Source organism: Oncorhynchus mykiss, chromosome 13, assembly GCF_013265735.2.
Source record: "Oncorhynchus mykiss isolate Arlee chromosome 13, USDA_OmykA_1.1, whole genome shotgun sequence".
NCBI lineage: Eukaryota > Metazoa > Chordata > Actinopteri > Salmoniformes > Salmonidae > Oncorhynchus > Oncorhynchus mykiss.
In genome coordinates, this window is record NC_048577.1 from 62,611,530 (window position 1) to 62,634,213 (window position 22,684).

The 22,684-nt window shown below is 41.5% G+C and overlaps 1 protein-coding gene across 2 annotated transcripts in view; it reads left to right on the forward strand.

Moving 5' to 3' along the window:
- The window catches only part of LOC110487087 (cytohesin-1), a 128,092-nt gene that overhangs the window by 3,906 nt on the left and 101,502 nt on the right, over positions 1 to 22,684 (forward strand). Inside the window, exon 1 of one of the 2 annotated variants that reach the window (XM_036941846.1) lies at positions 14,713 to 15,020. The exons of the other annotated variant lie outside the window; for it this stretch is intronic. Coding sequence (XP_036797741.1) covers positions 14,942 to 15,020 — 79 coding nt within the window. The 5' untranslated portion in view covers positions 14,713 to 14,941. Of the gene's footprint in view, positions 1 to 14,712; positions 15,021 to 22,684 lie in introns of those variants that run through there. 2 annotated transcript variants of the gene reach the window in all.

The window sequence follows — 22,684 nt, forward strand, 5'->3', positions numbered from 1 at the left end:
TTATGTTGCATCTTCAGAGAATATGTTCTCAGTCTGTTGCCATCCTTTCCTGGGTCTCCTTACTTACTCTGCAGAGGGGGATGTTGCTAGGTACCAACCGTCAACCCTATCTAGCCCTCTCAGGACACCAGACTGAGACCTTTTTGGCTGTGCTGCTTAATTTAGCATTAGCTTCCACATCGTCTTGTGTTACTTTTATGACATACGACCTTCGTGACTTTGACTATGTTCCGTAGCCTAGTGGAAAGGAGCGTTGGGCCAGTAACCGAAAGGTTGCTCATTCGAATTCCAAGCCAGCAAAAAATATATATATTGCCCTTGAGCAATTCGCTTAACCCTAATTGCTCCAGGGTTGCCGTTGACAATGGCTGACCCTGGCTGTGACCCCACTCTCTGAGGGTGTTGGGATATGGGGAAAAAACACATTTACAATTCACACTTCTAGTATGGGAAATACTCAAATAGAACAAATATAAGCAAGTGCTTGTATTTGTCCTATTTCACACATTACATGTGTGAATTGGACATTTGTTTTTGCACTTTACCACATTGTGATGTCAGAGAAACGTTATAGTGCATTGTTTCTTTCTCCATATCAACACGGTTTTAGTCCGTTGCTACTTTATCATTTCAGTATTACTTTATAGACGCGGTAAACAGGTCAATGGGAATGCAGACCGTGGGGGATAGAAGACAGATGCCGGATTGGCGCACATTCAACAAATCTGATCTAGCAATGTGGATATTCATCAAATCTGTCATGACTGATGTATTGTAACAGGCCCACAATGTGGTTACTAAAGTCCCTTTCTGATATATCTGGCTGTTTTCACTGCTTAACCTTTAGAAATAGTCCCTTTTCAGGTTTAGAAGTAGTGACTGCTAAATGCTAACACCCATTCGTATAAGCTGGTTGGATAGCTAGCATACAGAAATCTGTGTTGGTAGTCAAAGTCATATTTAACTGTAATGCAGTTGATTGGTGACGATGACATGAATATGTATTGGAGTTGACATCCATATAAGCATTATACTCTGATTTGTACCTCAACACAGTGTGAAATATAAACAATAGCCTCAATTTTGGCACATTATATTCCATTGTTACTTTGTGATATCAGAGGAAAAGGTTATATTCCATTGTTACTTTGTGATGTCAGAGGAAAAGGTTATATTCCATTGTTACTTTGTGATGTCAGAGGAAAAGGTTATATTCCATTGTTACTTTGTGATGTCAGGGGAAAAGGTTATATTCCATTGTTACTTTGTGATGTCAGGAGAAAAGGTTATATTCCATTGTTACTTTGTGATGTCAGGGGAAAAGGTTATATTCCATTGTTACTTTGTGATGTCAGGGGAAAAGGTTATATTCCATTGTTACTTTGTGATGTCAGGAGAAAAGGTTATATTCCATTGTTACTTTGTGATGTCAGAGGAAAAGGTTATATTCCATTGTTACTTTGTGATGTCAGGGGAAAAGGTTATATTCCATTGTTACTTTGTGATGTCAGGGGAAAAGGTTATATTCCATTGTTACTTTGTGATGTCAGAGGAAAAGGTTATATTCCATTGTTACTTTGTGATGTCAGGGGAAAAAGTTATATTCCATTGTTACTTTGTGATGTCAGGGGAAAAGGTTATATTCCATTGTTACTTTGTGATGTCAGAGGAAAAGGTTATATTCCATTGTTACTTTGTGATGTCAGGGGAAAAGGTTATATTCCATTGTTACTTTGTGATGTCAGGGGAAAAGGTTATATTCCATTGTTACTTTGTGATGTCAGGAGAAAAGGTTATATTCCATTGTTACTTTGTGATGTCAGGGGAAAAGGTTATATTCCATTGTTACTTTGTGATGTCAGGAGAAAAGGTTATATTCCATTGTTACTTTGTGATGTCAGGGGAAAAGGTTATATTCCATTGTTACTTTGTGATGTCAGGGGAAAAGGTTATATTCCATTGTTACTTTGTGATGTCAGGGGAAAAGGTTATATTCCATTGTTACTTTGTGATGTCAGAGGAAAAGGTTATATTCCATTGTTACTTTGTGATGTCAGAGGAAAAGGTTATATTCCATTGTTACTTTGTGATGTCAGGGGAAAAGGTTATATTCCATTGTTACTTTGTGATGTCAGGGGAAAAGGTTATATTCCATTGTTACTTTGTGATGTCAGGAGAAAAGGTTATATTCCATTGTTACTTTGTGATGTCAGGGGAAAATGTTATATTCCATTGTTACTTTGTGATGTCAGGAGAAAAGGTTATATTCCATTGTTACTTTGTGATGTCAGGGGAAAAGGTTATATTCCATTGTTACTTTGTGATGTCAGGGGAAAAGGTTATATTCCATTGTTACTTTGTGATGTCAGAGGAAAATGTTATATTCCATTGTTACTTTGTGATGTCAGGAGAAAAGGTTATATTCCATTGTTACTTTGTGATTTTAGAGGAAAAGGTTATATTCCATTGTTACTTTGTGATGTCAGTGGAAAAGGTTATATTCCATTTTTACTTTGTGATGTCAGGAGAAAAGGTTATATTCCATTGTTACTTTGTGATTTCAGGAGAAAAGGTTATATTCCATTGTTACTTTGTGATGTCAGAGGAAAAGGTTATATTCCATTGTTACTTTGTGATGTCAGGAGAAAAGGTTATATTCCATTGTTACTTTGTGATGTCAGAGGAAAAGGTTATATTCCATTGTTACTTTGTGATGTCAGGGGAAAAGGTTATATTCCATTGTTACTTTGATGTCAGAGGAAAAGGTTATATTCCATTGTTACTTTGTGATGTCAGGAGAAAAGGTTATATTCCATTGTTACTTTGATGTCAGAGGAAAATGTTATATTCCATTGTTACTTTGTGATGTCAGGAGAAAAGGTTATATTCCATTGTTACTTTGTGATGTCAGGGGAAAAGGTTATATTCCATTGTTACTTTGTGATGTCAGGAGAAAAGGTTATATTCCATTGTTACTTTGTGATGTCAGGGGAAAAGGTTATATTCCATTGTTACTTTGTGATGTCAGAGGAAAAGGTTATATTCCATTGTTACTTTGTGATGTTAGAGGAAAAGGTTATATTCCATTGTTACTTTGTGATGTCAGAGGAAAAGGTTATATTCCATTGTTACTTTGTGATGTCAGGGGAAAAGGTTATATTCCATTGTTACTTTGTGATGTCAGGAGAAAAGGTTATATTCCATTGTTACTTTGTGATGTCAGAGGAAAATGTTATATTCCATTGTTACTTTGATGTCAGAGGAAAAGGTTATATTCCATTGTTACTTTGTGATGTCAGAGGAAAATGTTATATTCCATTGTTACTTTGTGATGTCAGGGGAAAAGGTTATATTCCATTGTGACTTTGTGATGTCAGGAGAAAAGGTTATATTCCATTGTTACTTTGTGATGTCAGAGGAAAAGGTTATATTCCATTGTTACTTTGTGATGTCAGGGGAAAAGGTTATATTCCATTGTTACTTTGTGATGTCAGAGGAAAAGTAAAGGTCATGTCTGCTTGTTTAATGCTACAGTCTCAGATAGCATTTTAGATACTGTTCAATATCTAGTTCTTTGTACATGATGAAGTGCACCCACAGAGGAAGTACAGTCAGTGGCTCGGGTTGCTGTTGTGATTTCAGGTGTGTGTGTGTGGTTGCCGTGGTTACAGCTGCTAGACGGCAGGCCCTGCCTATTCCTGTTGGTGTTCCTGTGGCCCTTCTCTCATGCTGTCAATCTCACTGATGGTCCCGCCTCCTAGACAGAATGACTGATGTGTGGTTGACTGAGCACGTTGTTCTGACAGATAGCCCCGCCTTCTAGACAGAATGACTGACGTGGTTGGCTGGGCCTTTTGTTTACTTCAGTCATCTCCGCTCAGGTGGAGTTTAGCTCTTTGGACTTGTTTCTGGAGACCAGAGATTAGAAGGGCTCTTACAGACAGCACATTTTAAGCACTGCTTCCCTCTCATATGCAAAAGACTCTGTCAGAAATCAGCCGCCCAAAACTCCCTGTAGCGCGTATAGCCAACCGCTGTGGTTAGAAAGACAGTCTGAAAGAAGGACCTGAAAGATGAAGAAGGGGGAAAACATCTGAAAATGAGAGAGAAAAAAGTAACTGTCACATTGAAGCGGATGTGAATCAGTTAGTTGATCTTTCCTCTCACTTCCTCTCTGAAATACACACCTCTGCCTCTGTCTATCTCTGTCTGCCTGTTTATCTATGTCTGCCTGTCTATCTCTGTCTACCTGTCTATCTATGTCTGCGTCTGTCTGCCTCTGTCTGCCTGTCTATCTCTGTCTGCCTGTTTATCTCTGTCTGCCTGTTTCTCTGTCTGCCTCTGTCTGCCTGTCTATCTCTGTCTGCCTGTCTATCTCTGTCTGCCTGTTTATATCTGTCTGCCTGTTTCTCTGTCTGCCTCTGTCTGCCTGTCTACCTCTGTCTGCCTTTCTGCCTCTATCTGCATGTTTATTTCAGTCTGCCTGTTTTATCCCTGTCTGCCTGTTTATCTCTGTTTGCATGCGTTGTCTACCTCTGTCTGAGCCACAAGGGACAAATCTAATTTTATTGGTCGCATACACATGTTTAGCAGATGTTATTGCGGGTGTAGCGAAATGCTTGTGTTCCCAGCTCCAACAGTGCAATAATATCTAACAATTCGCAGCAATACACACAGATCTAAAGGTAAAAGAGTGGAATTAAGAAATCTAGAAATAATAGGACGAGCAATGTCGGGAGTCCAGAGTATAAATATATATACAGTACCAACTAGTCAAACGTTTGGACACGCCTACTTACTCAAGGGTTTTTCTTTATTTTTACTATGTTCTACATTGTAGAATAATAGTGAAGACATTAAAACTATAAAATAGCACATACTTTTAACAAGGCACACCTGATAATTGACATGCATTCCAGAAAACTACCTCATGAAGCTGGTTGAGAGAATGCCAAGAGTGTGCAAAGCTTTCATCAAGGAAAAGGGTGGCTACTTTGAAGAATCTCAAACATAAAATTTATTTTGATTTGTTTAACACTTTTGGTTACTACATGTGTGCTATTTCATAGTTTTGATGTCTTCACTATTATTCTACAATGTAGAAAATAACAAAAATAAAGCAAAACCCTGGAATGAGTATGTGTGATGGGATGTATAGACATTATGGACAGCATATTGATAGAATATATAGTGTGCCTGAAGAATACATAGGATAGAATAGTGTATGCACAGGGACGAGAGAACTAACATGTTAATGTCACGCCCTGACCTGAGTATTCTTTGTTTTCTTTATATATTTTGGTTAGGTCAGGGTGTGACGAGGGTGGTATGTGTGTTTTTTGTCTCATCTAGGGTGTTTGTACCTTCTAGGGTTTTTGTAGATTTATGGGGTTGTTTCCATCTAGGTGTTTATGTAGGTCTATGGTTGCCTAGATTGGTTCTCAATTAGAGGCAGGTGTTTATCGTTGTCTCTGATTGGGAACCATATTTAGGCAGCCATCTTCTTTGGGTATTTTGTGGGTTATTGTCTATGTGATGTTGCACATTGTTTATATAGCGGTCACGTTCGTCTTATTCGTTTTGTTGTTTTTGTTTAAGTGTTCTTCGTGTTCTTCATTAATAAAGAAGAATATATTCTAACTACCCTACGCTTTGGTCTACTCCATACGACGATCGTGACAGTTAAACGTGTTACCCTGATGAAGGTAAGGTACCCTGACCAAACCATAGGTTCTATGTGAAAATTCAACTTAAATGGAAATTAGCATTTGTCCCTAAGACGTTTGTGGAGCATTCACGATAACCATAGTGCTGGAGTTTCTTCCTCTGCTGGGTAGCTGTACCCTGACACTGTGTTCCGTAGTTATTCTAAGCTCTCCTACTTGTGTAAGCAGCCTCTTGTGATGCTTAGAACATCAGTGGATCAGGAGGGCTGTTGTTGCTTTCTCCCAGCTGCTGTTCTGAGTCACCGGGGGGATGCTAGCTAGACTGGTGTGTGGAGTTAATAATCCACCTCCACACCACTGTACTCAGCAGGGTTGGTGTCAATTCCATTTCAATTCCAGTCCATTCAGAAACTACACCAAATTCCAATGACACATTTTCCTCATTGAAGGCGTTGAAGAGATTTGGAATTAGAATTTCAGTGTACTGTAATTCACCCAAACCTACACAGTACAGTACTCAGTAAATAATCCATCTACGCAGTACACTACCCAGTAAATATTCAGTAAATAATCCAGCTACACAGTACAGTACTCAGTAAATAATCTACCTACACAGTACAGTACCCAGTAAATACTCAGTAAATAATCCACCTACACAGTACAGTACTCAGTAAATAATTCATCTACGCAGTACACTACCCAGTAAATACTCAGTAAATAATCCAGCTACACAGTACAGTACTCAGTAAATAATCCATCTACACAGTACACTACCCAGTAAATACTCAGTAAATAATCCAGCTACACAGTACAGTACTCAGTAAATAATCCACATACACAGTACAGTACCTAGTAAGTACTCAGTAAATAATCTACCTACACAGTACATTACTCAGTAAATACTCAGTAAATAATCCACCTACACAGTACAGTACTCAGTAAATAATCCACCTACACAGTACAGTACCTAGTAAGTACTCAGTAAATAATCCACCTACACAGTACAGTACCTAGTAAGTACTCAGTAAATAATCCACCTACACAGTACAGTACTCAGTAAATAATCCACCTACACAGTACAGTACCTAGTAAGTACTCCGTACATAATCCACCTACACAGTACAGTACTCAGTAAATAATCCACCTGTACAGTACCTAGTAAGTACTCCGTAAATAATCCACCTACACAGTACAGTACCTAGTAAGTACTCCGTAAATAATCCACCTACACAGTACAGTACTCAGTAAATAATCCACCTACACAGTACAGTACCTAGTAAGTACTCCGTAAATAATCCACCTACACAGTACAGTACTCAGTAAATAATCCACCTACACAGTACAGTACCTAGTAAGTACTCCGTAAATAATCCACCTACACAGTACAGTACCTAGTAAGTACTCAGTAAATAATCCACCTACACAGTACATTACTCAGTAATTACTCTACCTACACAGTACAGTACCCAGTAAATACTCAGTAAATAAATCCACCTACGCAGTACAGTACCTAGTAAGTACTCAGTAAATAATCCACCTACGCAGTACAGTACCTAGTAAGTACTCAGTAAATAATCCACCTACACAGTACATTACTCAGTAAATACTCTACCTACACAGTACAGTACCCAGTAAATACTCAGTAAATAATCCACCTACACAGTACAGTACCCAGTAAATACTCAGTAAATAATCCACCTACACAGTACATTACTCAGTAAATACTCTACCTACACAGTACAGTACCCAGTAAATACTCAGTAAATAATCCACCTACACAGTACAGTACCCAGTAAATACTCAGTAAATAATCCACCTACACAGTACATTATTCAGTAAATAATCCACCTACACAGTACAGTACTCCGTAAATAATCCACCTACACAGTACAGTACTCAGTAAATAATCCACCTACACAGAACAGTACCCAGTAAGTACTCAGTAAATAATCCACCTACACAGAACAGTACCCAGTAAGTACTCAGTAACTAATCCACCTACAATAGAACAGTACTCAGTAAATAATCCACCTACACAGTACAGTACCCAGTAAATACTCAGTAAATAATCCACCTACACAGTACAGTACCCAGTAAATACTCAGTAAATAATCCACCTACACAGTACATTACTCAGTAAATAATCCACCTACACAGTACAGTACTCAGTAAATAATCCACCTACACAGAACAGTACCCAGTAAGTACTCAGTAAATAATCCACCTACACAGAACAGTACCCAGTAAGTACTCAGTAACTAATCCACCTACAATAGAACAGTACTCAGTAAATAATCCACCTACACAGTACAGTACTCAGTAAGTACTCAGTAAATAATCCACATACACAGTACAGCACCTAGTAAGTACTCAGTAAATAATCTACCTACACAGTACATTACTCAGTAAATACTCAGTAAATAATCCACCTACACAGTACAGTACCCAGTAAATAATCCACCTACACAGTACAGTACCTAGTAAGTACTCAGTAAATAATCCACCTACACAGTACAGTACCTAGTAAGTACTCAGTAAATAATCTACCTACACAGTACAGTACCCAGTAAATACTCAGTAAATAATCCACCTACACAGTACAGTACCTAGTAAGTACTCCGTACATAATCCACCTACACAGTACAGTACTCAGTAAATAATCCACCTGTACAGTACCTAGTAAGTACTCCGTAAATAATCCACCTACACAGTACAGTACCTAGTAAGTACTCCGTAAATAATCCACCTACACAGTACAGTACTCAGTAAATAATCCACCTACACAGTACAGTACCTAGTAAGTACTCCGTAAATAATCCACCTACACAGTACAGTACTCAGTAAATAATCCACCTACACAGTACAGTACCTAGTAAGTACTCAGTAAATAATCCACCTACACAGTACATTACTCAGTAAATACTCTACCTACACAGTACAGTACCCAGTAAATACTCAGTAAATAATCCACCTACGCAGTACAGTACCTAGTAAGTACTCAGTAAATAATCCACCTACGCAGTACAGTACCTAGTAAGTACTCAGTAAATAATCCACCTACACAGTACATTACTCAGTAAATACTCTACCTACACAGTACAGTACCCAGTAAATACTCAGTAAATAATCCACCTACACAGTACAGTACCTAGTAAATACTCAGTAAATAATCCACCTACACAGTATAGTACCTAGTAAGTACTCAGTAAATAATCCACCTACACAGTACAGTACCCAGTAAATACTCAGTAAATAATCCACCTACACAGTACATTACTCAGTAAATACTCTACCTACACAGTACAGTACCCAGTAAATACTCAGTAAATATTCCACCTACACAGTACAGTACCCAGTAAATACTCGGTAAATAATCCACCTACACAGTACAGTACCTAGTAAGTACTCAGTAAATAATCCACCTACACAGTACATTACTCAGTAAATAATCCACCTACACAGTACAGTACTCAGTAAATAATCCACCTACACAGTACCTAGTAAGTACTCCGTAAATAATCCACCTACACAGTACAGTACTCAGTAAATAATCCACCTACACTGAACAGTACCCAGTAAGTACTCAGTAAATAATCCACCTACACAGAACAGTACCCAGTAAGTACTCAGTAACTAATCCACCTACATAGAACAGTACTCAGTAAATAATCCACCTACACAGTACAGTACTCAGTAAATAATCCACCTACACAGTACAGTACCTAGTAAGTACTCAGTAAATAATCCACCTACACAGGACAGTACTCAGTAAATAATCCACCTACACAGGACAGTACTCAGTAAATAATCCACCTACACAGTACAGTACTCAGTAAATAATCCACATACACAGTACAGTACCCAGTAAGTACTCAGTAAATAATCCATCTACACAGTACAGTACTCAGTAAATAATCCACCTACACAGTACAGTACCTAGTAAGTACTCAGTAAATAATCCACCTACACAGTACAGTACCTAGTAAGTACTCAGTAAATAATCCACCTACACAGGACAGTACTCAGTAAATAATCCACCTACACAGTACAGTACCTAGTAAGTACTCAGATAAATAATCCACCTATACAGTACAGTACCCTGTAAGTACTCACTAAATTATCCGCCTACACAGAACAGTACCTAGTAAGTACTCAGTAAATAATCCACCTACACAGTACAGTACCCAGTACATTACTCAGTAAATAATCCACCTACACAGTACAGTACTCAGTAAATACTCCAACTACACAGTACAGTACTCAGTAAATAATCCACCTACACAGAACAGTACTCAGTAAATACTCCACCTACACAGAACAGTACTCAGTAAATAATCCACCTACACAGAACAGTACTCAGTAAATACTCCACCTACACAGAACAGTACTCAGTAAATAATCCACCTGCACAGTACAGTACTCAGTAAATATGATCACTTTTCATCCATTGTTTGTGTGTTTTTCAGTCTGCTCTGACTGGTTGCCACCCCTGGCCAGTATCCCCTGTAATCTCCATACTCTGTATCTCCCTGTGGTCCTGTATGGTTCAGTTGGTAGAGCATGGCGCAGGTAACACCAGGATTGTGGGTTCGATTCCTGGATCCACCCATATGTAAAATGTATGCGCGCATGACTGTAAATTGTCATTCTATTTCTCTGCAGTGGAGATGTTGCTAGATACTGTCACCCTAGCACACTAGCCTTCTGAGGGCACCAGGCTCTCTTATGCACTGCCGTTGCGTGGTTCTGTATGGCTGTTTCTGCATGGCTGTTTCTGCATGCCAGTTTTGTAGAATTCTGCTGCATAACATAAGATGATGTTCTCTTTTGTAGGAGTACCAGCCATGTCTGCCTGAGCAAATGAGGGATGTGGAAGTTGTGATGGATGAATTTCACCGAAACAAGCATGACCCAGGTCATTAGGCACATAACAGGGGAAACTGCCTGAAAGGGAGTGAAAACACAGTGAAATGTTTTGCTACGGTGTGCGCTAATGAACACGACCCAGGATACTAGTGGATAATGGCGATGCTGCCATTAAACCAAGATTAACTTCCCAATGCTTGAAATGCCCACTTGGTGGCAGCACCAGATAGCTCATCAAATTACAGTTCAACACTGATATAAACAGAGAAAATACAATACCAATATTGTAAGGACAGTATTGTAAACACTGTATTGTCTTTACAAGTCAGCTAATTAAAAAAATATAGGTCTCAATTCTGAATCGTGAATTTTAACATGGTTTATTTCATGAAGGCATAAATGACAAGACTATTAACTTGTTATGAACTATGCCTATGTTTGATGAACAGTCTTGACAATTGGATTCACAGTTTTCATTATACTTTTGGTTTGTAGAAGCAGTTGCATCCAGCTCGAGTCAACATTTAGGACACTTCCTTATTTGAAACTCCCTGAGAGGTGCACAAATAATGATTTGGGAGCATCATGTGAGAAAATGCTGTGATGTCTAGCCATTTCCCCTTAGGGGAGAACTCTGCTCCACCTAACCTCGAGTTCAGTGCCTTTCTCAAACGTCATGTTTCTGCGTGTGTGTGCATGCGTGTATGCCTGTGTCTGTCGGAGTCACTGCGTGTGTGTGCATGCGTGTATGCCTGTGTCTGTCGGAGTCATCTGCGTGTTTCTTTGTGTGTGCGTGTTTTGTGGTCATGAATGTGTGTGTCTATGTATTTATGTGCATAGCCTGCATAGTCTTGGTGCATAAAGATGTGTGTGGCTAAAGGCAGCTATAAGAACTGTGTGGAGACTGTTGTCTTATAGTAATACCAGAGGTGGTAGAGTTAGAACAATGACGCCAGCTCCCTGTGCTCTGACCCCTCTGGCCATCTCTATGACACATGGGGATGCATGGCTTCTGTCTGGACCCACAGAGCCCAGAGTGTCCGTCTGTGAAAGGCCAAATAATGACACTCAACCACAATTGGGGGAAAATAAAAGTTAAATAATGGGGCTCTGTTCATTACACACACACACACATATACACACACACACACACACACACATTTCTTCATCCCTGACTACTATACCAGGTCCCACAGTCCCTTGCAGTACAATGGAGATGCATAGCCTACATATTAAAACAGAAGCAGGGTTTGTGCTGACTTCACAGAGCAGGGTCTTGACCGTCCCTCTCGTGACGGGCCTGTTACACTGGAACGATGACATGCAGCTGCAGCACTTTGGGTACTTCCTCCTGACTCGGCAGCTTCAGATTGTGTCCCAAATTGCACCCTAATCCCAATATCCATCCTTCAAACTCAACTCTGGACTGGAAGCCAGTTCCACTGTGTGTTTTTCATTGCTCCCCTCTAATCAGGGACTGATTTCGACCTGGGACACCAGGTGTGTGAAATTCATTATCAGGTAGAACAGAAGACCAGCAGGCTCCTCACCTCGTAAGGTAAGAGTTGAATACTGCCCTGTATAGTGCACTACTTTTGACCGTGGTCCATTTGGGATGTCGACCCTGGTCTGGCGTCAGTGTTGGAGTCTTCCTCCCGTGGTACAGTCAGGCAGGGCTCTGGTGAAGGATGCCACTCATGTCTTCATTACCACCCCACTGTCACAGCATCACCTCCTCCCCCCACCCCATGGCCCTCAGTCAGTATGTAAGGCTGCTCCTGCTGCTCGCGACACAGCCTGATTGGCAGAGAAGGAGGGGATGAGGCACCTGATTGGCAGAGAGGGCGGGATGAGGCACCTGATTGGCAGAGAGCGCTGGATGAGGCACCTGATTGTCAGAGAGGGCGGGATGAGGCACCTGATTGTCAGAGAAGGAGGGGCTGAGGCACCTGATTGGCAGAGAGGGCGGGATGAGGCACCTGATTGGCAGAGAGGGCGGGATGAGGCACCTGATTGGCAGAGAGGGCGGGATGAGGCACCTGATTGGCAGAGAGGGCGGGATGAGGCACCTGATTGGCAGAGAGGGCGGGATGAGGCACCTGATTGGCAGAGAGCGCTGGATGAGGCACCTGATTGGCAGAGAGCGCTGGATGAGGCACCTGATTGGCAGAGAGCGCGGGATGAGGCACCTGATTGTCAGAGAGGGCGGGATGAGGCACCTGATTGTCAGAGAAGGAGGGGCTGAGGCACCTGATTGGCAGAGAGGGAGGCATGAGGCACCTGATTGGCAGAGAAGGAGGGGCTGAGGCAGACTGATGGCTACTTGTGTTTAAGAATTAGAGTGTTTGACACTAGGTGAGTGAATGACACCAGGTGAGTGATTGACAGATGGTAGAACTCACAGTGACAGTTGATTATTGCTGGCTTGTCTGCCGTGGGAAGGTAAACTGGGCTGCACTCCCCAAAGAGAAATAGAAAGCGAAATATGAATGCAGGAACCAAATGTCATTTGAATCAAAGGAGTCAAATCCCGTTAGCACTGTGAATCTGGATTTATGTGTGTGTTTATTACTGTGAAGAAGAGGCCCCTTGTATATGTCCCAAGTGTGATTTTTTTTTTGTGAGTAACTGCAATAGAAGAGAAGAAGAAGATCATAATCACAACAAATGAATCACAGATTCTTGTCCAGGAACAAATAATTTCTTTTTAACCTGTTGCCAAGCAACAATGAGTACTGGATTTGTACATAAAGGCTGTGTTCCAATGGGACCCTATTACCTACATAGAACACTACTTTTGACTCAGGTCAAAAGTAGTGCACCGTGTAGGGGATAGGGTTCCATTTGGGACGCATGCAAAGGCATTCATAAACCAATCCTGAGGAAGGATAAAACCAAAACAGAGGAATGAATCTGATGCACTGCTTTAGATACAGTAACCACAGTATCTGTACATCTTATCCAGAACTACTTACAGGAGCAATTACAGCTGAGTGCCTTGCTCAAGGGCACATCGACAGGTTTTTCACCTAGTCGGCTCAGGGAATCGAACCAGCGACCTTTCGGTTACTGGACCAACACTCTGAACCTCTAGGCTACCTGCTGCCTGTAGTCGATTAGCCCTGTCCCAGATCTGTTTGGCCTGTATAGCCAACTGCTATGGTCCAATGTCATGTTTTGGAATGACAATGACCATAGGACAGCACGAACAGATGTAGGAACCAGGCTAAGACATCTGTGTGTGTGTGTGTATGACGTCTTGCTTTAAATGTCTATACTCACAGACAATTGCGAACGTTTCACGTTTTTCAGATCGGCATGTTGAAGTATATATCTTGGTCAATGTCGTGCAGCTTTTGACAGGTTATTTCAGGATACCACTTTCATATAAGAGTGTGGGATGGTTTAAAGAATCCAAGGTCCAATAAGCCTTGATTTGCTGGACATATGGTGCTTCCCAATGTCCTCTCCTCCTTCCTGAGGTGTGCCCTTGTTCCCTTCTCTCCACACATTTAAAAGCACTGGATTGGTGTAGTTATTGGTTACATGGTGTTCTCATATACCAGTCATTTCAAGGGATGTGACCCAAGAGTCTAGATAAAAGTCTATTAAAAAACACCCCTTAGTATTCTGACGGATGACTAAATATTCCTATAAACATGATCCTTTGAACTGCTTCAGGTCTTGGTGCTGCAGAAAATATTGATGTTATCACGGGTGGTGTTTTTCAATGCATCTGTTTGTGTTGAGAGAGAGAGAGAATTTGCCCATAAGGTGAGTTAATATGTGCTCTTACACACAGCCTGAGAATGTGTTTGTGTGTGCAATATGTTTAGTCTAAGAATATCTTGCAGAGTTACTGTGCAAAGTAAGAAGGGAGCGCAAGAGACACACAGCGAGAGAAAAGAGGCTCAGAGAGAGGGAGCAGAATAGAGGAAGAGAGAGAGGGAGCAGAATAGAGGAAGAGAGAGAGGGAGCAGAATAGAGGAAGAGAGAGAAAGCAGCAAAGAGTTCAGCTGTGGCTACTGAAGAGAAAGGATAGAAAGACAGATCCAGAAAGAGAGAGAGAAATAAAGGAGGAGAAGAGGGTGAAGGAAAAGTGCTTTAACTGCTTGAAGTCCCAGTGACACACACCAGGACCTGAGGAGGAACGTGTTCCATGGACAGCAGCCGTCGGCTGAGGAGGCAGACGAGAAGGAGCGAAGAAGGGGATGAGGAGAGCTCTCTCTCTTTGTCTCTCTGGAAAGAAGGGAGACTGGCCTTCACGACAACTGATCCTCTCTCCACCTCCGTCTGCCGAACTGAATCACAGGGAACGAAAGAGAAAGCCCCTCAGACACTCTCACACCCACACTAGTACACTAAGAATCCTTCCCCCCATCCACACACACAGTTTTGACTGAGCCGTCATGGGGACAGTGAGCGAACTTTGCGCATCCAGTTTCCAAGCGTTCCTCCATCCTGCGGTGAAGGATCCGCCTCCTCCAGGTAAGATGGGCTGCCTTGGGAACCAACTATGTGGACTAGACAGCCTATGGTCAACAGATGATTGATGGTTGTCTTGTTGCCTGCCTCTGTTAATGTATTCATGGTGTCGCCACAGTCAGCAGGATATGGGGAAATGTCATGTTCCACTTTGGTTGAATTTCATTATCAGGTGCCTTGGGTTTATTTTCATATTGTAGATAATGTACCTATGTAAATGAGAGTTGCTCTCTCTCTCTGAAATACTTGATCGATGTGATCATGTTACTATTTGATCAATGTTTTGTTCATGTGTCTCTTGGAGATGTACAGTATGATACTATATGTTGCTTTCTGTGTTGTTCAGAAGGATCAGTTAGTTTGCCTTTCTGTGTTGTTCAGAAGGATATGTTAGTTTGCCTTTCTGTGTTGTTCAGAAGGATCAGTTAGTTTGCCTTTCTGTGTTGTTCAGAAGGATCAGTTAGTTTGCCTTTCTGTGTTGTTCAGAAGGATCAGTTAGTTTGCCTTTCTGTGTTGTTCAGAAGGATCAGTTAGTTTGCCTTTCTGTGTTGTTCAGAAGGATCAGTTAGTTTGTCTTCCAGTGTTGTTCAGAAGGATCAGTTAGTTTGCCTTTCTGTGTTGTTCAGAAGGATCAGTTAGTTTGTCTTCCAGTGTTGTTCAGAAGGATCAGTTAGTTTGTCTTTCAGTGTTGTTCAGAAGGATCAGTTAGTTTGCCTTTCAGTGTTGTTCAGAGGGATATGTTAGTTTGTCTTTCAGTGTTGTTCAGAAGGATCAGTTAGTTTGCCTTTCAGTGTTGTTCAGAGGGATATGTTAGTTTGTCTTTCAGTGTTGTTCAGAAGGATAAGTTAGTTTGCCTTTCAGTGTTGTTCAGAGGGATATGTTAGTTTGTCTTTCAGTGTTGTTCAGAGGGATATGTTAGTTTGTCTTTCAGTGTTGTTCAGAAGGATCAGTTAGTTTGTCTTTCAGTGTTGTTCAGAGGGATATGTTAGTTTGCCTTTCAGTGTTGTTCAGAGGGATATGTTAGTTTGTCTTTCAGTGTTGTTCAGAAGGATCAGTTAGTTTGCCTTTCAGTGTTGTTCAGAGGGATATGTTAGTTTGTCTTTCAGTGTTGTTCAGAAGGATATGTTAGTTTGTCTTTCAGTGTTGTTCAGAGGGATATGTTAGTTTGCCTTTCAGTGTTGTTCAGAGGGATATGTTAGTTTGTCTTTCAGTGTTGTTCAGAGGGATATGTTAGTTTGTCTTTCAGTGTTGTTCAGAGGGATATGTTAGTTTGTCTTTCAGTGTTGTTCAGAGGGATATGTTAGTTTGCCTTTCAGTGTTGTTCAGAGGGATAAGTTAGTTTGCCTTTCAGTGTTGTTCAGAGGGATATGTTAGTTTGTCTTTCAGTGTTGTTCAGAGGGATATGTTAGTTTGCCTTTCAGTGTTGTTCAGAGGGATATGTTAGTTTGTCTTTCAGTGTTGTTCAGAGGGATATGTTAGTTTGTCTTTCAGTGTTGTTCAGAGGGATATGTTAGTTTGTCTTTCAGTGTTGTTCAGAGGGATATGTTAGTTTGTCTTTCAGTGTTGTTCAGAGGGATAAGTTAGTTTGCCTTTCAGTGTTGTTCAGAGGGATATGTTAGTTTGTCTTTCAGTGTTGTTCAGAGGGATATGTTAGTTTGTCTTTCAGTGTTGTTCAGAGGGATATGTTAGTTTGTCTTCCAGTGTTGTTCAGAAAGATGTTAGTAAGAGTCTGATAATATCAGATGCCAGATTACATTTCTCATTGGATGAGAGGGCAACAATAAACAATCGTCTGAACAGGTGCAGCCATTGGAATGGGTGTTGGTTCCTTGACAAAATGTGTGTGTGTGTGTGTGTTTGGTGCTTGTGTGTGTGTGTGTGTGTGTGTGTGTGAAGCATGAACACGTGGCTTCCCCAGAGGTAATAACAAACCACTGGGACAGAGATATCTGTAGCTAATGAGCTGGTTTCATTAGTGTTCAGTTTAAGACCTTTCTCCCTCTAAACAGAGCAGTAGTGGAGTGAGCCCAGCTAATGCCATTAGTGAGAGCACATGTAATCCCTGTAGCACCTACCCACACACACTGCCAGAGGAAATAGGCATACCTTCTGACAGTAAGCATCTCTGTAACTAGCTCACTAAATCTAGATCTCACACCATCAATACATGGACCCGTAAACAAATGCCTGTACAATCACAGATACCTCCACTGGCTTCCATCCCAGCAGACGCAATGACATACAGCTTTAACACACCTCTGGCCTCTCTTCTTTTACTGGTCCTATATTGAGACAATAATAGGTTACTGTACCTTTAATTACTTTGGGCTTCAGTCTCTTTGTGGGCGTGGTTTCAAATCCCACTGCTGCCACCAAATGTTTAGAGTGTACAAAACAGGTTCTTGCCCTTATTTCATTGGAAAATTGCTGTGTCCTCATAGACAAAGGGCACCGCGGTAGTGTTAATTTAGGATCATCTCCTAAACCCAGATTACCAGGGTCCATTGCTCCTCTATAATCTATCATCACAAACTAGGAGGTTAAGATAGTAGTTTGTAGCCTCTCCAGTGAATCAGTAATGGGTGACGGGGTTTGTTTATGCACGCCATCTGTCTCTCCAAACTTCAGATTTCATTTTCATTCTCTTACTGTAAGTCTCAACAAGACAGACGTATTAGAATGTGATGGTGCCAGAGTGATATTGTGAAAGGACGGTAGGGGTGGAGGGACAAGTCATGTGTTGTTACTCCATCACCTTGAGAGCAAGTGCCTCAGGGGAATTAGTTGTCCTGGGGATAATCATTTGGGACTGTTTGCTAGCTTTTTGACATTTTAGTCATTAACAGACACTCTTATCCAGGGATATTTATTTACAGGTGCAATTAGGGTTAAGAGCCTTGCTCAAGGGCACGTCAACAGATTTTTCACCTAGTCAGCTTGGGGATTCGAACCAGCAACCTTTCGGTTACTGGCCTGACACTCTTAACCTCTAGGCTACCCGTGGCTGTGTGGGAGAGTGTTGTGTTGACATCGCTCAAGGCAAGGGCTTTGTTCTTCAATGTGCTAGCCCCTTAGCAGCTGATAGCGTGCAGCAGACCAGGGTGGTTACAGTGGGGAAGTGATGCTGATTGTGATGTTGAAATACCTGAGTCAGCGCTGGTGGCTATGTGTGCAGAGAGAGAAGAGACTCTTTAGGACAGGGGACAGTGGGGACGTCTGAACTAGATTTTCCTGGAACTAAGACAGCTGTGACCACGGTAACAATCGTAGTTGTCACGACAACATGTGCAGCGGGCAAAAATAGGAGAAATGATGTCACATTGATGTCCTAATAACATCATAATAATGTAATTTCAACCAGTTTAACTGTGATGATATTATTTCAACCAGTTTTGCCCAGGTGGCCTGAGGACCTGGTTGTACCATGGGGCAGAATGGGCAATGTTAGGATATTAGGTCTGTTGTTAGGTTTCAGTCAGTTACATCATGGCAGCAAGCTGATCTCTTATCCCACATTTCTTCAAACTGGGCTGAATCATCATTGCTTATTGGGTTGGACTTGGGCTCCGCACAGGTCATCACCAGCCTGATTCAGCTTACCAACCAGCTAGGGTTGGAGCAAAAACCTATACAGGAGGGTATCTCTCCAGGAACAGGGTTGGAGAGCCCTGATTTCACCCATGGGATGACTCAGTCACAAACATTTCCATGTTAGTGCACCACGATAGTACGTACATTTCAGCATTCATTTGTCAGACAGCGCATGGTTCAGGTCGCTAATGTTTTTCCCTTGTAATTGAGACAGTGAATTTGAAAGACATGTATGATATCATATGACTCATCCTTAATTAGTGGAAGGATCATCAGGACGATGAAAGACTGATTCTTAATTAGAGGAAGGATCATCAGGACGATGAAAGACTGATTCTTAATTAGTGGAAGGATCATCAGGACGATGAAAGACTGATTCTTAATTAGTGGAAGGATCATCAGGACAATGAAAGACTGATTCTTAATTAGTGGAAGGATCATCAGGACGATGAAAGACTTCTTAATTAGAGGAAGGATCATCAGGATGACGAGGGACTCATCCTAGAAGCGTGGGGGGCTTGGAGAAAATTAGGAGATTCATATCGGTGCAATTAAAAGTCTCTGTCTACATTCCAAATGCACCCTATTCTCTATGTAGTGCACTACCCATAGCACGCTGGTCAAAGTATTGCACTATGTAGGGAATAGGGTGCCATTTGGGCCTCTGTGGCTGTCTTGTCTGAGGCAGGTGTTTGACTCTAATAGCTCCTCTGCCGCTAGACGTTTGACATGGAAGTTGGTCCTCTGGGATCAAAGCCAAGCCGGGGGCAGCTGTGGAGAAGGAGTTGTGGTTGCTGCTTCTGCTCTGGGTGCACAGAAACTTGTATGTCAGCAGTATGCATTGTGTTAAACTAGACTAGGAAATGTGCTTTAATCAGCCACCAACAGCCTTCCTTCCATTTGGTGGCAGCGGTGGGATCCAGACAGTGGGCAACATCTCCAGCAGAAAGGCCCAGTATAAAGGATGTTAGCAGCTGGCTGCATGATACTTTATGATAGTATTATAGGTATATGATGATTAGAATCATATATTTGATTCCTCCATGAAGGCCCTATGATGATTAGAATCATATATTTGATTCCTCCATGAAGGTCCTATGATGATTAGAATCATATATTTGATTCCTCCATGAAGGTCCTATGATGATTAGAATCATATATTTGATTCCTCCATGAAGGCCCTATGATGATTAGAATCATATATTTGATTCCTCCATGAAGGTCCTATGATGATTAGAATCATATATTTGATTCCTCCATGAAGGCCCTATGATGATTAGAATCATATATTTGATTCCTCCATGAAGGCCCTATGATGATTAGAATCATATATTTGATTCCTCCATAAAGGGCCTATGATGATTAGCATCCTAACTACTGTCTGTCTTGTATACAGTTGATATGCCATGTTGATTTGATTGTATTGCCATAGGTTGGTGTTGGACTGCCTCCAAGTATATGTTGGTTCTGCAATTCATCAATGGTTCATCAATGGTTCATCAATGTACACAGTGCAAGTCCAGGCACCTGTGCACTGCAGTGGCAGCAAGACCAGGTCTACTGAAATAAGCACCGTTTGGATGTATTTCAGTGACATTTTCCACCTCAGCTTCTGTAGTTGGTAAAAGTAAGGAATCCGATGCTGGTAATGTAGAGAAGTGAATGTATCTAATGCCGAGCCAGACAGAGACACCAGACTGTCTGTCAGACACTTCAAAGAGACTTGAATGTGGGAATCCAAACAGAAGCTCATAGAATGTACAAAGCTCTGGCTTTTCAAAAGTACAGCCTGCTTGTCTGTCTGCCTGCCTGCCTGCCTCATGTTTCTCTCTGTGTGGAATGAAAGGAGATGAGCACACAGAGGCTTGGCTGCTGGGTGTAAATACCTCCTTCCTAACAGAGGGAAAGAGAAGGAAATTGGCCCAGCGTTTAAACATATGAGTCCTCTTTAGCCTGATACATTGCTTTCATGTCTATCACTCAGACTGGTAACGTTACCCATAGAGCAGTCATGTCTATCACTCAGACTGGTAACGTTACCCATAGAGCAGTCATGTCTATCACTCAGACTGGTAACGTTACCTATAGAGCAGTCATGTCTATCACTCAGACTGGTAACGTTACCTATAGAGTAGTCATGTCTATCACTCAGACTGGTAACGTTACCCATAGAGCAGTCATGTCTATCACTCAGACTGGTAACATTACCCATAGAGTAGTCATGTCTATCACTCAGACTGGTAACGTTACCTATAGAGCAGTCATGTCTATCACTCAGACTGGTAACGTTACCCATAGAGCAGTCATGTCTATCACTCAGACTGGTAACATTACCCATAGAGCAGTCATGTCTATCACTCAGACTGGTAACGTTACCCATAGAGTAGTCATGTCTATCACTCAGACTGGTAACGTTACCCATAGAGCAGTCATGTCTATCACTCAGACTGGTAACATTACCCATAGAGCAGTCATGTCTATCACTCAGACTGGTAACATTACCCATAGAGCAGTCATGTCTATCACTCAGACTGGTAACGTTACCCATAGAGCAGTCATGTCTATCACTCAGACTGGTAACGTTACCCATAGAGTAGTCATGTCTATCACTCAGACTGGTAACGTTACCTATAGAGCAGTCATGTCTATCACTCAGACTGGTAACGTTACCTATAGAGCAGTCATGTCTATCACTCAGACTGGTAACGTTACCTATAGAGTAGTCATGTCTATCACTCAGACTGGTAACATTACCCATAGAGTAGTCATGTCTATCACTCAGACTGGTAACATTACCCATAGAGCAGTCATGTCTATCACTCAGACTGGTAACGTTACCCATAGAGTAGTCATGTCTATCACTCAGACTGGTAACATTACCCATAGAGCAGTCATGTCTATCACTCAGACTGGTAACGTTACCTATGAGCAGTCATGTCTATCACTCAGACTGGTAACGTTACCCATAGAGTAGTCATGTCTATCACTCAGACTGGTAACGTTACCTATAGAGCAGTCATGTCTATCACTCAGACTGGTAACGTTACCTATAGAGTAGTCATGTCTACCACTCAGACTGGTAACGTTACCTATGAGCAGTCATGTCTATCAGTCAGACTGGTAACATTACCCAGTGAGCAGTCATGTCTATCACTCAGACTGGTAACGTTACCTATGAGCAGTCATGTCTATCACTCAGACTGGTAACGTTACCCATAGAGCAGTCATGTCTATCACTCAGACTGGTAACGTTACCCATAGAGTAGTCATGTCTATCACTCAGACTGGTAACGTTACCTATAGAGTAGTCATGTCTACCACTCAGACTGGTAACGTTACCTATGAGCAGTCATGTCTATCAGTCAGACTGGTAACATTACCCAGTGAGCAGTCATGTCTATCACTCAGACTGGTAACATTACCTTTTGAGCATTCATGGGAGAAACTCCCCAAATACAGGTGTGCCAAGCTAGTAGTTCATACCCAAGAAGACTTGAGGCTGTAATCACTGCCAAAGGTGTTTCAACCAAGTACTGAGTAAAGGGTTTGAATACTTACGTAAATGTGATATTTAAGTTTAGAATTTTTTATGCATTTGCACAAAAAAACAACAACCTGTTTTTGCTTCGTAATTATGGGGTATTGTGTGTAGATTGATTAGGGGGGGGGGGGGGGGGGGTGATCAGTTTTAGAATAAGGCTGTAACGTAAACAGAATGTGGCAAGAGTCGAGGGATCTGAATACTTCCTGAATGGACTGTATATAAGTGATTCTATTGTCTTGTCCCATGTTAGATTACTGTATATCCCTGTGACCTACAGCAGGGGAATGTAGAATGATTGTCTTGTCCCATGTTAGATTACTGTATATCCCTGTGACCTACAGCAGGGGAGTGTAGAGTGATTGTCTTGGCCCATGTTAGATTACTGTATATCCCTGTGACCTACAGCAGGGGAATGTAGAATGTCTTGGCCCATGTTAGATTACTGTATATCCCTGTGACCTACAGCAGGGGAATGTAGAATGTCTTGTCCCATGTTAGATTACTGTATATCCCTGTGACCTACAGCAGGGGA